Source organism: Coenobita brevimanus, chromosome 86, assembly GCF_032717465.1.
Source record: "Coenobita brevimanus isolate Jiangsu-jjx chromosome 86, ASM3271746v2, whole genome shotgun sequence".
NCBI classification, from domain to species: Eukaryota; Metazoa; Arthropoda; class Malacostraca; order Decapoda; family Coenobitidae; genus Coenobita; species Coenobita brevimanus.
Genome location: NC_137039.1, coordinates 26,268,607 through 26,283,899, shown reverse-complemented (window position 1 = coordinate 26,283,899; position 15,293 = coordinate 26,268,607). Strand labels below are relative to the sequence as shown.

At 41.9% G+C, this 15,293-nt stretch overlaps 1 protein-coding gene across 1 annotated transcript in view; it reads left to right on the top strand.

Moving 5' to 3' along the window:
* The window catches only part of LOC145410617 (uncharacterized), a 21,106-nt gene extending 6,216 nt beyond the window's left edge, over positions 1-14,890 (top strand). The window contains exons 2-9 of the mRNA XM_080280730.1: positions 1,163-1,248; positions 1,363-2,391; positions 2,545-3,530; positions 6,011-6,153; positions 7,427-7,578; positions 10,567-10,816; positions 12,878-12,897; positions 14,774-14,890. Coding sequence (XP_080136856.1) covers positions 1,163-1,248; positions 1,363-2,391; positions 2,545-3,530; positions 6,011-6,153; positions 7,427-7,578; positions 10,567-10,816; positions 12,878-12,897; positions 14,774-14,890 — 2,783 coding nt within the window. The remainder of the gene's footprint in view (positions 1-1,162; positions 1,249-1,362; positions 2,392-2,544; positions 3,531-6,010; positions 6,154-7,426; positions 7,579-10,566; positions 10,817-12,877; positions 12,898-14,773) is intronic.
* Positions 14,891-15,293: the final 403 nt, after the last annotated feature.

The following is a 15,293-nucleotide window of genomic DNA, read 5'->3' as shown; positions in this document are numbered from 1 at the left end:
AAGTCTTTCAAAAACACAACACATTTTCTCCTTATCGTACATAGTCGTTCAGTATTTTTTTTTTTTTCATGCTTTGCGAGTAAGGGTATGCAACTACGTTATTGGTATGGCCATTAGTGCATGTGATTATATATACCCTCGGTGGTTAATGACGTGATCTGTAAAAACGTGCTCCAGATGTACAATGTATGGATGGCTGATGGTATAATATGATATGTTTTTATTGCCCTGGCTGCGCGTGATAGGGTTGATTGGAGAGAAATTGTGAATGAATAAATGGTGACGCGACCCTGAGGGGATATTCTCCCGCATTTGGTCTGATCAGCTGATCAGATCAGGTGCGGGTAAGGGGATGGGTCCATTATGACGCGGCAGAGGTAAGCCAGCTCTGCTGTCGGAACCTGCTGGGGATGTCGCTGATTGCATTGCACGGTTGACCCTCACGCGGTGTGGTGCGCTGAGGATCTGTCCATTCTCACCTTGGGGCTAAGATACGAATAAATGTGTTTGTATGGGTGACTAAATTGGGAGTGTGTCGTCCTGTCTTGGCTACCACCCTTTCTTTGGGGGAAGCAGCCTAGATCTATAGGTAGGTAGATGTTTTTATTCTGTGTTACAGTTTGTAATGTTTATTTGCTGTTTTCTTATTTAGCAGTTATTTAATGTATGATTTTCATTTATAGCCAGATGCCATAATCCCATAAGGGGTGGTCGTTTATCATTGAATTAGTTGTTTTACGGGGAGGGGCACAACCCTCCGCCAACCCACCTGTTGACACGTAGGGAATACGTATGGGTTGGTTATATGGTTACCACCTGGCGTTTAACTGATTTCGTGCCATACAGAAAACCATTAGGCTTGTCACTTAATGTAAAGCCACCTAAAGAAGAGCAATAAAAAGTGGCAGGGAAGATGGGAGAAATTTGCTTGTCTTATATTTGACGGGTGACTTTGTAATGCCACTCATGGAAGAGCAACTGGCCACTGACATCTATTAGTGTATCTGGAGTGAGTTACTTAACCTTAGGTCCCTATGCTGCTGATGGGGCAATAAAGAATTGGATGATGGATGGATTATTAAATGTTTTCATGTGATGTTAAGTTGTTCCTCTTTTGGGTTATCATGTCATGTGATGCCCATTTGTTTCTCTTTGTCCACAGTGTTGAGGTTGGTGGTCCTGGTGGGCGTGGTCACCTGCTCCCCCCTGCCTGACGACCTCACCCCCCCTGCAGCCACCGTCACCCACCACAACCATGCAGCTCTGTCCCGCCCCTCCTTAGCCGCCCACTTCCCATTGCCGCCCCACAGCCACGCGTCTCCCCTAACCAATGTACCCTCAGCTGGCCATGATTCCTCAGCAGCAGTCAATCCATCATCTGCTGCCCATGTCGATGTCACCCATGAGGTCAGACACGTGACCTTTGAAGTGAGTGAGGAGGTGAGGGAGGGAGGTGGAGTTGATGACGTGACCACCCCAGGGGACCTTCCTGAAGATGACCCTCCCATCCCCACGGCCACCACCCCACCTGCACTCCCAGACACCCACCACCCCCACCACCACCACCATGGACACTCGGATAATGTCCACGCTCCACTTCTCCACTCTCATGGGGAACAGTTTGATCAAGGACCATCTCAGGATGACCTTGACTTTGATGTCCAGTCCTCCACCACTTCCCCGTCACAGGGCACAACAGAAACAACAGAAGTCTCTAATCATCAGAGTCACAGAGTCCTCTTCCATGATGCCCATGTCCACCAGGATGAAGCAAAGACAGTGGACAGTCACACCAAACATCACGAACATGAGTTGGTGGGATCTGAACATCTTTCAAGCCACATAGCAGTCCAGTCCCAGGCAGGTGATTCTTCTGGGAGTCAGATGTCTGCAACTGAGTCAGATGTTGGTGGACAGCACCATGACTCAGTTGAGAGAGACCCTTCAGTAGAGTCATTTGAAAGAGAGTTATTGGAAAAAGACTCATCTGGTGAACCATTTGAACATCCTTCCACAGCGTTAGTGGAGAAGTATCCATCAGCTGAGTCTGTGGAAAAACATCCTTCAGTTGAGTTACTAGAAAAAGAGTTTATGCATTTTGAGCCAGTGGTGAGGGACTCACGTACTGAAGTAGTTTCACTGACTAAAGATCATGGAGTTGTAGAACCAGCAGTAGAAAATGTTGCTAGTCAAAGTTACACTGAAAGTGATGATGGTGTTAGTGATGAACACAGTGAAGGTGTTGGTGCAGGTGATGCAGGTTCCAGTTCTAGTGTAGTCTATGCACACAGTGAAACAGATGGAAAAGACCACATGGATGTCATTAGTGTTAGTGCAAGAGTTAGTGAGGCTAGTGGTGGTAAAGGTGGGGCAAGTGTGCATAGTGTGAATGTTGGTGAAGGTGATGTAACTGCTCATTCTCCTTCCACCACCCTCCAACACCATCACCATCACCATCATCATCATCAAGAGGGAGATGTGGAAGGAGCTGGAAGGGTGATAGAAAAGGATGACAGTGTTCCAATGATTGATGTGAGAAAGGAGGATTCAAGTGAAGAGAAGGCAATGATGGAGAGCCACAGTGTACAAGATAGCAATATAAATGTAAAGGAGGAAGAACAAACAGCAGGAGAACCTCATGAGGAAACAGCCGTGGAGGAAGAGGAAGAAAAGGACATCAACAACAACAACAAAAACACAGTTAAAAGTGCTCTGGAAAGTTTGTCGCAAGTGGAGGTTGAAACGTTGAATCATGAAAGTGAAGATCGTGGAGCCTTGAGAAGAATAAAGGTCTGGGATGGGGGAGAGGACTCACTGGAGGAAAGCATTGAGGGGGAAGAGGGGAGACATGAGAGGAAGACAAGACCAGAGGATGAAGAAGTACCCACATTTATCATGGACGGTTCAGCACCCATTGACCTTGTGGAACGAAGTGGAGGACATGAAAAAGATGCAGAGGTGCTTGAAACATCAGCATCAGAGGTGACGGAGGAGGTGGTGAGTGGAGAAGATGGAGAAGGAGCAAGGGGTGATGAGGAGGGTGGTCGCAAATCCCGCATTTATGTGGAGCCACCAAGTCTGACGGAGCGAGTGGGAGCCATGGCTCGCAAGGTCCCCAAGACATTCCGAGATGGTCTGGAGGTAATGAGTATGACCTCTCCAACCCCTCTGACCCCCCAGGAGACACAGGGAGAAGGTGGCGAGGTGGTAGGGGCAGCAGGGGGAGAGGCACCGCCCTTGGAGAGTGAGGAACTGGAGGCTACTGAATCCCCAAGTGAAATTGGTTCTGAAGAGACCGTTTACGAGGATGGGGATGATGGAGAGGCAGATGACTCTGGGAGCAAAGAGGTGGATGAAGTGGCAGCATCAGAGGCCCCAGCGGAGCCTCAGCCCAGCAGTGTGCCACCCCAGGACTACACCGACACCTACGGGGATATCATCACTGGGGTAGGCCTGCCAGACTTCAGCGTGACACAGGAGGAGGTGCCATCACTCACACACCCTCATCCTGATCCTCCACCACTCCCCAGGTGACCACTGCATGCATTCTTACACACTCAGTCTCACCCTCATCATCGCATATTCACACAGTGATCTCCCTACCTCTTAGTCTTCCCTTGTTTTCACCATTTTTATAATCCTGTACAGTATTATGCATGTAACCCACCATTCCTCCCCACTCTTACTCATTCAGGTAATTTACCAGTATTTTTGTTTTTCATTCTAATAGCAAATTTATATAGTTCCACAGTAAAAGACAGATTTCCATTTAAGCTGCACTCTTGTTTCTGAGAACTTTATGATGTGCTAATTTCAGATATTGTAATCAGGTTATGTACTGCTACCAATAAAAGCATGATGTCCATGTACACCAATACAATACTTCACTGCAGTTGGTACAAACTTGAGAGACACCCTTTATCTATGGATTTATGTTGTTATATCAGCTGGTACTAGAGCATGAGAGTTAAGTATGTGTAGATACAGTACAGCATGAGTATAAACTCTCAGTTATCCATCATTCGCAATATTCGGCCCAATGCAATACCTGGTACTGCAGGCTCAACTCTATTAAAGTAATATCCAGCGAAATTATGCAACATCTGGTGCCGAAATGGGACATAACCGGCAGTTCTATGCAATATCCGGTGTTGAGCCGTATCAACTGACTTGTAACTGGTAGCCAGCTGGCACAGTATTACTGTACTGTATTGTTATTGTTTTGTATTTCATGTCTAGTTTTCATCTTTTACTCCTGGAAAAGTTTTTAGGATAGAGGGTCGAGACGGATAGTAACGCAGTACCCGGCTCAACACTAAATGTTGAGCCGATGGGTACTATGCAGTATCCGACGTTTCACATTATTCGGTGCAGAACTTGACTGAATTACAATTGATAATTGAGAGTTTACTGTACTTAGTATAATGAAATAAAGTAAGGCACAGTGGGGTAGCCTAGGTGCTGTAAACAAATGATCCACAGTTATGTGAACATATCCTGATTTAGAAAGTCATGTTTGTTAAACTGAAAATAATATTCCAGTAGTTGAAGTACACAAAAGACTGCCACCTATTCAACATACGTTTCTTCACTTCAATGAAAACATTTGTGTCAGATCATGTTCCTCAAAAATTACTGTGGTACAGGTAAGACCTCCTATGTCAATGAGTTTTGAATAAGCATATTTTCTAAATAAAAATGTAATTTCCATAACCATTATTTAAAGTTAATTATAGTCATGTGTTGCTTGAATTGGTGGTAGGTGATATCACAGTCTTGCACTAACTGGTGGTCTAAGCTGCCATGTGGAGAGTGATTCAGTCCCTAACAGGTGGCTGGAGGTGTTAGTCATGTAACCCTACGAGATAGGTGCTGGAGAGCGGAGAGTGGCACATTCATGTAATAGCATGAATATAAGTGGGTGGCATCACTGTTGTTGTACAAATGTCCCTCAGCTCTCTTCCCATCCCCCAAAAGGAGGGTTGTGGACTGCAGGATGAGGGCAGCCTCACCCTGCAGTCCATCAAGTTTAAGCTTCAGATAAGCCTGGAGTTGCAATTGCCACCACTGCCGCTATGGAAAAGCACCTGACATGGACTTGACACTTTTTTTTTTTTTAGCTATTATACAAACAAGAAGAATATACTGTAGCTAAATATAGGAGGTGGAGCTAGGATTCTGAAGGTTTTAATGATGAGTAAATGATCTTGATGACCACTCTGCTGGGCATGTTGCTGACAGTCATCATTGTTTCAGCTTTCTCTTTCTTTGATTCTGAATTCTACCTCATTCTGGCTTTAGGTGAAAATAAGGATCAAAATAATGATGGTACAGTATTGCTTTTATTGCTGGCATCTAAACATGGCTTCTTTTGTTAACTCTTTGTTATATGTATGTAGTGCTGTAACCATTCTTGTAGTAAGAATATGTAGGTTAGCCCAAGTTGGCATTACTGTTTATGTGACTATAGTTTGTTAGTGAATTACAGTTAGTCGATTTGCTGTCACCTGCATGATTGGTTAAAAATTGCAAGATACATTGCAACTCACAGAGTTAATTAACTTAATTTACCACTTCCCCAGTTAACAGTATGGTTTGTTTGGAAAAAATTATGATGTTTTAGAACACATTCCACACTTACAATGAGGGCTGACTGTCTGTCTATCTGTCTGCCCATCTATCTTTAAGTGTGTCTATCTTTCTGTGCATTTTTCTCTATCTTTCTATCTGCCCATCTTTGTTTGTCTGTGTCTGTCTATCTATTTATCTGTCTGTCTACCAGACACCTTAATCCTGTAAGGGGTAGCCACAAGCAAATTTTCCCCCATGTCATACTGTCTTCCACCATCAGGCTCCCCTTCTCCAGCTCACACACCCCTCTCTTGTACACCTCTCTATCCCATCCCTCCATGATATCCTCAGTCTCTTCCCTTACCTCTCACCATTGCTTGTATTCTGAATATATTCCTGGTGGCAATATGGGTGACTGACTGAGTTCCCTCATGTACAGCAACCGAGGCAAGAGCGGTGACCCAACCTGGCAGCTGCCACCTCAGCAGGAGCAGGTTAGCGTGGCAGCCCCAGCCTCCCTCACCCCAGGCTGCATCGTTGCTATTGTGTTTGGCGTCATTGTGTCCCTCGCCGTTATCCTTGGTTAGTAGGACAGAGGGAGAGAGAGAGAGAAGGAAAGAGAGAGAGTTGAGTTGGATGTACACACAGCCAGGAAGTTATCGTTCCCTTTTGGTGTCATACTTAATGACACATCAGACGTATGAAACTGAACATTCCACACCACAGGGTAACATGAAGGAACTACAAATGTTATTACATTATTATGAAAGACACCTCAGAAACAGGTTCACCAACCCTTCAGATATGACCAGACCCATAGTGCTCACTCTGATATCCGTCGTACCCAGCTGTAACGATACTTTTCTGGCTGTGTATACACTTAGCCCTTAATGTTGTTTCATTATTAAGTTGCTGATGATTTAAGACCATTCATCCCTTAAGCATGCCTATGGGTCAATTTATATTGTTTTGAGGTCAGAAAGTATTATTATTATTATTATTATTATATTTTCAACCTCATCTTAAATGTCAGGACCAACTGCCTAGCCACGGGCTCCTATGCTCCTCATGGGGCAATGTAGGATTGGATGATGGATGGATTGATTATTATTATTATTATTATTATTATTATTATTATTATTATCATTATTATCATTACCCTTCAGTCATGGAGCAGAAACATGTCTACACCCTATGCACTTTCTGTAGGTTAATACAGGATTATAGGTCACTTATTTTGACCTGTCAAAGATTCCAAACCCGTTTCAGCCCAGTTAATATCCATGAGTAGTTAGAATGGAGGGTTGATATAACTAGCAACCAAGGAGATTCATTTCTACCTCATAAGTAAGGTTCATTGAATTTCATGCGGTTCTGTCAGATGAAAGTAGACCTACTGTTATTGCTTTTACCATGTTTGTTTATTTATTTATTTTTTTTTTTCACTTGATCCCTCAGCCCTGGGACATCTTGTTAATTTTATTCTTTCAGTCTCCCAACACTTTTTCTCGGCTTAGGATAGGCTGTTTGCCCTGAAAGGGTTAGATATAGCCTTGATGTACTCATTCAGTAGAGAGGCCTTTCTTACACTGAATAAAATTGTCTGGTAGTAGTAAGGATAAACAAAAAAAAGATGCACCTGGATTCAAGAGATTAATATATATGACGGGGAAAGAAAAGTCCCTGATATTGGACAAATATTTATGGAGTGCATATGTTTATTGGAGTAGAATAGCCTGCATTCCATAGTACAAAATGAAGTCAGCAGTGAGACAGAGATGCCTAACATATTCTGCCCTCATCACACATTCCAGAAATTATCACCAGAGAGTATTTATGCCATCTTCTTCATTAGGCATCGGAGGGTTCGTGATCTGGCAGCGGCGGACTTTGAACCGACCCAAAGCACTGGGGTCGGACCGAGGTTATGCTGGCTCCGACTCTCTGGGCTACCTTGATGACCAGGTTCACGTCTCATATGTCAACTCCCAGGTCGACTCCACTAAGGTATTGTAACATGCCATTATTGCTGGTTTAACTGTGTTTGTCGTTACCTTGGCCAATTGAATCCAGGCAAATCAACTGTCAGTCATATTTTTCTTGCATGTAAGTAACTATTTCTTCACATTATTATTAATATTTATATTAGAAGTGTTTATATGATTTTTATTTTATTATAGCTTAGACCTTATTTCAACAGTGTGAAGAGGTTTATTGTAGGTGTTTAGTTCAGTGTCAATTCATTAATTTGACATACATTGACCACCATCCACTCAGAGATAAAACACCTCCAGTCAAACTTCTTACATTTCGGATGACAGTTCCCAAAGTTCTTGCCCTCCTTTTCCATATTGTTGAAAGTATATGAACCAGATTCATCCATCCATGAATGTCCATAAAGGGTAGAAGTCACACAAAGCATTACCTCCATCTTTAGAATCAGTTAAGTAACTGAGAAGTGCAGCAGTGTACATAGACAGACAAGCTGAAGTATTTTATTCCAAATTATTTACCCGTGGGTCATGAGGAAGAGCAAGGTAGTAAATATTGCTGTACCATTTTTGTCAGGAACACAATATTTTTCAGTTGTTGTCCTCTCTGAGTATGGCATAATTTTATATGGAAATGTTTGTTTTCCAGGTTGATATAATGTTCATTTGGGAGCTGACCACAGATGCTTCACAAAAAGCTTAAAAAGAAGTAATGCATGATTTGTAATTACAGTTTATTTTTCAGTGTCAGTTTTATATGATTGCCTGAATGTGAAGTGTAATTCACCTGATTACTTGAGCTGACTGCTTTTGCCAGATCAGCTCTACATTTTATTTTGGCAATTTTTGTATGCTGAAATTATGCATACAGTCATTTCCTAGCAGTTGTGTAGTTAGTCATTGATTTAACAGACGTGGGAAGGCATAGGAATGTCTGGAATCTCCTCAAAAATAAATCTTTTGTTTAGGAAGTCAGTTACAAACAGAATATCATCCATTATTCATGCAAGAAGAATTTGGATAAATTAGGGCTTTGAAGATTATCCTACCAGAAGTCTAGTTTACATAATCCTTCATTTAACAGATACAGTAGAACCTCGGTCCTCGAACACAATCCGTTCTGGAAGGCTGTTCCAGGACCGAATTGGTTGAGGACCGAACTAATTTTCCCCATAAGAAATAATGTAAATCATTTTAATCCGTTCCAAGACCCCAGATGCTTACCTATTTAAGTTTCAGCACTGGTACCAGTGCTTTCCTTTACGAGGTGACTGTATATTTCTCTTGCCTTTTCACAAATTATATACTCACTAACACTGTCTCCTGCTAACTGTTTCTCATCGATGAAGATAAGCAATAATTTTTCCACTTCTTCAATTATTTTCGGCACTACTTTCCTCTTTTCATTGCCAGTAGCCGTACTGGATGAACTTGCTTTCTTTGGAGCCATTATTAGGGGCTAATACTGCACTGAATCAAGAATAATGTGAAGCACAGCAGGACGACCACGTTGACGAACAACAAAGGTGGACGCGTGACTGTCGGTCGGCCAGCTTCCCTTCGTTTGGCTACGTTCAGATTGGTCGAGGTCCGATACTTTGGTCGACCTCTGGAGCAAAAATTTCTTGAATTTTTTGGTCAAGGTCCGATTTGTTCGACATGTGAGACGTTCGAGGACCGAGGTTCCACTGTACCCTGTATGGTTTTACGGACTCAGGGAGTAGCAGGAATTTATAATGAAATAGCCCTTGCAGTATACAGGGCAATTATTTTATCATATATTCATTAAATTTTGTACTTTCATGTGATTTTTTATGTTTGCACCACATCAAGGCTCCCTCAGTGTTATGTACAGTACAAACTCTTTCCGTCTCACAGACACAATCCCTACAACACAATTTCCTCTACATCACTCACCTTACATTCCAAAAGCCATCTGCTTCAATACCAACATGTGAAGCACTGGATGAGAGTGGGTCAGTTCTCCACGGACAGAAATTGGTGTTCCCAGACTGAGCAGATCATTTGCCCTTCAAGACCCGTAAATCATGAACATGTATAATAGAGGTGTCTGGCGATATCAGGCCTGTGCGAGCCAGCCATTTAATTCATACTTATATACATACATAAGAACATTAAACTGGAAATTTGTAATACTGAATTATCATATATTTTACCAATATTTTTTTTAAATTATATTTTTCTTAACTCATCAGTTCACAGGTCACCCCATTTAAGGTAGAGTTTTATTTAGTTAAGGAAAAATAACTACTGTCTGTATGACTTAGCTGATAACGCTCATGATTAGAAAAGTCATCGTAGAGGGACAACAAAACCTTACCCAAGGTGTCTTACAGTGTTTTGGACATGATGCGGTAGAGCATGACTTGTATTCTTGTACATGGTAATGGCAAATATTTTTTTGTAGTCTTTTCTGTTTGTGTTTTGTCTTTCATTTTACCCTTTTAAAATGGTTCTGGTGAGGGTTGCCTTCATGCTGTGGCACTGATATAGCCAGGCAACTCAGGTGCTTGGTAGTACAAATGTCCCTTAACTCTTTCCCTATCCCCCCACAGGATGTTTAAATGCAGGAAAAGGGGGACATCAGCTGCAATCCATTTAGTTCTTGTTTCAGATGAGCCTGGGGCCATAATGAACTTTTCACTTAATGATGTATTAGTGTTGTTTATCACTGCTACCTCCAGATGGTTTTATTCTGCTTAGAAAGGACCTCTTGTATTGAAGTGGTTATTGAAGGCTAGTTCTGACCCCTGCAGGTCAAAAAGTTTCTCCTAAGTTGAGTAACATGGTCTGAAGATAGCAAGAAAAATGAAATAGAAAAGACATTGTAGTGAAGGAGTTGAATGGTAATATGGACTGTTACTTTCCCCCCCTCCCTCTATTACCTCATTCTGTGCATCTCCTTCCCATTGGTGCTTACTTGACCTCACCACACACGTAGGGTCCCGGCCCTGCACCTCACATGTCCTCTCAGGGTGGAGAGGGCCAGGTGGGGAGAAGGGGAGCTAGGGGGCAAGAACCACAGCAGCAGCAGCAGGGTGGGAACAGGGGTGGTGGAACAGACATACCCCAAGTCATGATCCATCTGAAGAACCTCAAGCCCAGCCTGCCTCAGGGGGTTGGGGAGAAGATGAAGAAGGCTGTACCCACCATGCCCAAACTTCCCCAGGTCTCCTTCCCCAAAGTGGCCCCTGTCTCACTCCCCAATATCCGGGAGATGGTGACCAAGCAGAGTGAGTGCAAGGAGCCGCCATCTTGCACCCTGATGCTTACCAGACACATTGCTTTGTTTTGGATGGTTGTGGCTCCTGAACCTCGATGCCTCCTAAGACTCCTTATCCCTGTTTTGTACGCTAGTGGCCCTCATTTGCTTTCTGGTTAATTTATATTCTTTCCTTACAGCAGTGAACTCTTTATTTTATACTGTACAATCCTTGGCTAACATTGTGTTATTTCAGTCTGACTGTCTGCTTCTTACAATGGGCTTTTCCTTACCATACAGTTTTCCAGTTTCCCTACATCATAATGATCCTACCCTATCATTAACCTTTCGAAGCCATTTTTTTTTAATTTTTATATTGCCATTTCCTTGAAGATTTTGCTCAAATTAGCAAGGCTTCGTACATTGAAGGGAGTAATGATGGGTATATCTAATTCCTTGAGTTTAAAAACTATCTCCCTAAGTTGAATAAAGTTGAATAAAACCAACTGAAAGAAACAGTACAAATATAAGAAAGACATCAGACAACAGTAATGTACCTTTATCCCCTCAGACACTGCCAGTCATTATCATGCCATGTGTCCATAACTAGAACCATATGCAAGTGGAGAAATTACCTTTATATTGTACCCACATAAGGAAATAGTGTTTATTGAGAGGATACAAGTGCTGGAGAGAGATATATTCATGTGGTAGCACCAATATAACTGGCTGGATCCTCTGTCCAGTTAGATAAACATATGTGCCTCCATATCTCCCAAAAGGAGGATGGTGAACTGCAGGAAAAGAGGAACTTCAGCCTGCAGTCCACTGGGTTCATAATTCAGAGAAACTTGGGGGCAACACTAACTACTGTTATTGAGAAGATACACCAGTTTTGTCCTTACATGGATTAGGGTCCAAGTCAGACCACAACTGTTGTGACTTATCATAAACAGCTGCAGAAGGTCTGTGTCCAGCCAAAACTGTTTTATCTCCACAGTAAGCTTTTCATTATGTGTGCACAGTTTAACTCTTGCACATGAACAGCTCACAACACTAATTATGCTTGAGTGAGCTATGTTTACTCTCAGATAAGTTTGGAAATGAATGGCTTGTCCTGACCCAACTGCCATGCTAAACAGAAGCTAATAACTTTTCTCCTATGTTAAGTAGAGTTGAAATTCTTTTTGCATATGATACAATCATTCAGTAAATTTTGTTATCAACTAAAAACTTACCCATAAATGTGTAGGAACCCCTTTAAATCTCAAGTTTTCCATGGGATGTCTGGCTGTAATCATTGAACGCCTCAGTCACAAAATCAAATTAAGTAAGATTTTCCATCGTAATGCTGTGTTTTTTGGCATCAGCTCTAGCACATAGATGATGGAGATCCACTTAAAATTTTACATTAGATGGAAATTGTGATAACGTGGCACTGGCTTGCTCATTACGTGCTGACAAAACCTCTTTACTGGTATGAAGACACATGCAAATATCAGTAGTGTTTGACCATGACAAGAGATCATTTTGAAATTCCACCAGTAAGCGCTTTTGTGCATTTGTAGTTGGTAAATATGGAGACCATAATCTAGTGTTAAATTTGTGTGGTTTTAACCCCTTGAATTTAGTGACTTTTTTTTTTTCTTTCTTTCTTTCTTTTTTTTAATGCTGTGTCCAGGTGATTTTAACATTAGAGAAACCATTAGGAGCAAGGGGATGAATTAAATAGATGGGTGGCTGCCATCAACCCTGGGAGGTATTAGTGTGAAAGAAATATGTGACCATGTGGCTACAAGCTTGGTAATTAGTCACGCAGTCATCACTCATGAAACATTCAACCACAAGTACATATAGTAAAAGTCCAAGCTGAAGCTCCCACACAGTTACAAATCTTATGAATACCGTAACTCAGATTTCTTTTTCCCCAACAGTTTCCAGCAGCTGCTTAGAAGGACGTAGCTGGTTTTGTTATTGGCTTAGTTTCCAATCCATAAAAAAGATCAGCTGTACCACTGTCAGGCTCAGTAACAGAATTTTTTCAAGAGGAAACATGATGTAATTTGACTGATTGATTGATTAACCTTTCCAGTTTGGAAAGCCCATGCTAAAGTGAGCAAAACAATCCAAAGGAAACAAATTAAAAAAAAAATTAGATACTAGAGGGCTTCCCAAGGGAAGAATCACACCAGCTGCGAGCTGATACATATCTAGCGCGGTTCGGATATGACCTTGACCCTGACCAACTTTCACCAATTTCAGACTCATATGAGATTTTCATCCCTGCTACATGCCTGTAAAATTTTGTGATGATATCAAGCAGTTGCAAAGTTATCTTGGTAACAGACATAAAGACATTGGCCTACTTTCACCAGTTTCGAACTTGTATGAGAGTTTCATCCCCGCTACACAGCTGTAAAATTTTGTGGTGATATCTTGAGCAGTTGCTAAGTTATCGTGGTAACAGACACACAGACCTTCACCAGCTTTCACCAGTTTCGAACTCATGATTGATTTTTATCCCTACTACACCATCCATCCATCCATCCACCATCCAATCCTATGTTGCCCCATGAGGAGTGTAGGAGCCCGGGGCTAGGCAGTTGGTCCCGACATTTAAGATGAGAGTGACCAGCCTCACTCATCTCTGAGTGGTATTACATGAGCAATCAACCCCAACCACCCCTTGGATATAAACCTTCACCAGCTCAATCCGACTGGAGCACAATAATTACCCACTAAACCACCAGGCCCCAAAATTTGGTTATATGGTTACCACCCAGCATAGAAAATGGTTTCCTGGTGTACAGGAAACCATTTGGCTTGTCACTCATTGTAGAGTCACCCACAGGCTGAAGGAAAAGGAAAGAATGAAGGAAAGAAAGACAGAACACCTGTAAAATTATGTGGTAATATCTTGAGGGGTTACGAAGTTATCATGCTAACACACACACACACACACACACACACACACACACACACACACACACACCAGCTGGTAAAAAAGGGTTAAGTAGTGTTCATGTGTGCTAGAGCCATACAAGATTTAGATGTTGAATGCTAAGTTCCCCCATAACCCTGTATCATGTCATTGGGTAAGGTTGAGTTGGCCTAGCAGCTTTTTTTTTTTTTTTTAATTATTATTGTAAGGTGCTAATTGTAACATAACTAGATTAAGCAGTGAGATTTTAGCTTGCAAGAAATGTACATTGTACATTGTAAGTTGGTATTTTTATGTTGGAAAGTTGTACAGTATGAGTTAACCATATACTGTGCAGAAACTGATATTACATTATAGTGTATTCAAGGTACTCTGTTCCATTTGTATAATTATTCCAGTCCTGCAATACATGAGTGATAATCATTTGTGTAACATGTGCAGTTTCTAAGCCAAATAACTCTTGTAATACTGTACTGTACTTTCATAATGTGTCATTGTCATAATTCCATCCCTTGTCTTGGAATGTCTGTATTCTTGTATTAGAAATCTGTAGTTTAGTTTCCCCCTCTATCCCTCATGCCTTTTAATTTTTCTATGTACAGTAATTACTTTTTTTAAATTTCTTTTTTTTTCCTTTCCTCCATTCATGTCCCTTCCCATTCCCCATCCTATTCAGTTCTCTCCTTTTTCACTTCCTTGTTATTCTTGTCACTTCCCATCCACTTTCCATCTTTCCGTTCCACATTCCCACCTTCCTTCCTCTGTCTGCTTTCCATCCTTTTCACTTTCCTCACAATTTTGTCTCCTGTCCACTCTTTTCCTTCTCCACTTCTCTTCCACCCAGCCTTCATAACATTCGTTCCACTCTTGTATCTCCCAGCCTTCATAACACTCTTTCCACTCTTGTATCTCCCATATCTCTCCTTCTCCATCCTCCTCCTTCCATACTTGTATTGCTTTATTCCTTTGCCTTTACCTCCCCCAAACCTCATTTCAGCCTCCCAAAAGTTGCCTTTCCCATCTCTATAAAGTTATGTATATCCACAGGGGAGCCCGGAAGACCTAATCAGCCTGGACATGGACAGTGATTTCTTCCTGAATAGCCTTGAGTCCATGACCATCCAAAATCTGTGGCCGGAGAACATACGACACACCAAGTTGTAGCACTGGGTGTAGTGCTGGGAAGTAGGTGGTAGTGGCAGACACAGGGATGTGTTCTCGTTGGCTTTGTGGGTTTCATAGCACCTCTTCCTCAGTTATTTATTCGGCATATTATAGCTTATTAATCTTTGATATGTTATTGATGTCTTTTATGTAATGACATCTTTATAAATAACATATGAGAGATTGGGCACAGTTGTTAATGTGGAGGGAAGAATCTCCTGAGGTAAAGCATGAGGAAGACTTGGGATGAGGTCCTGCATGAAGACCACCAGAATAGGGGTTTCAGAAGGGAAATGGGTCAAGATCATGCCACATAGAGAGCTGCCATGATGTGATAAGAGTGAAAGGACTACAAGTGCTAGTATGAATCATGATCTTGAAATGTAACAAACATACTACATTA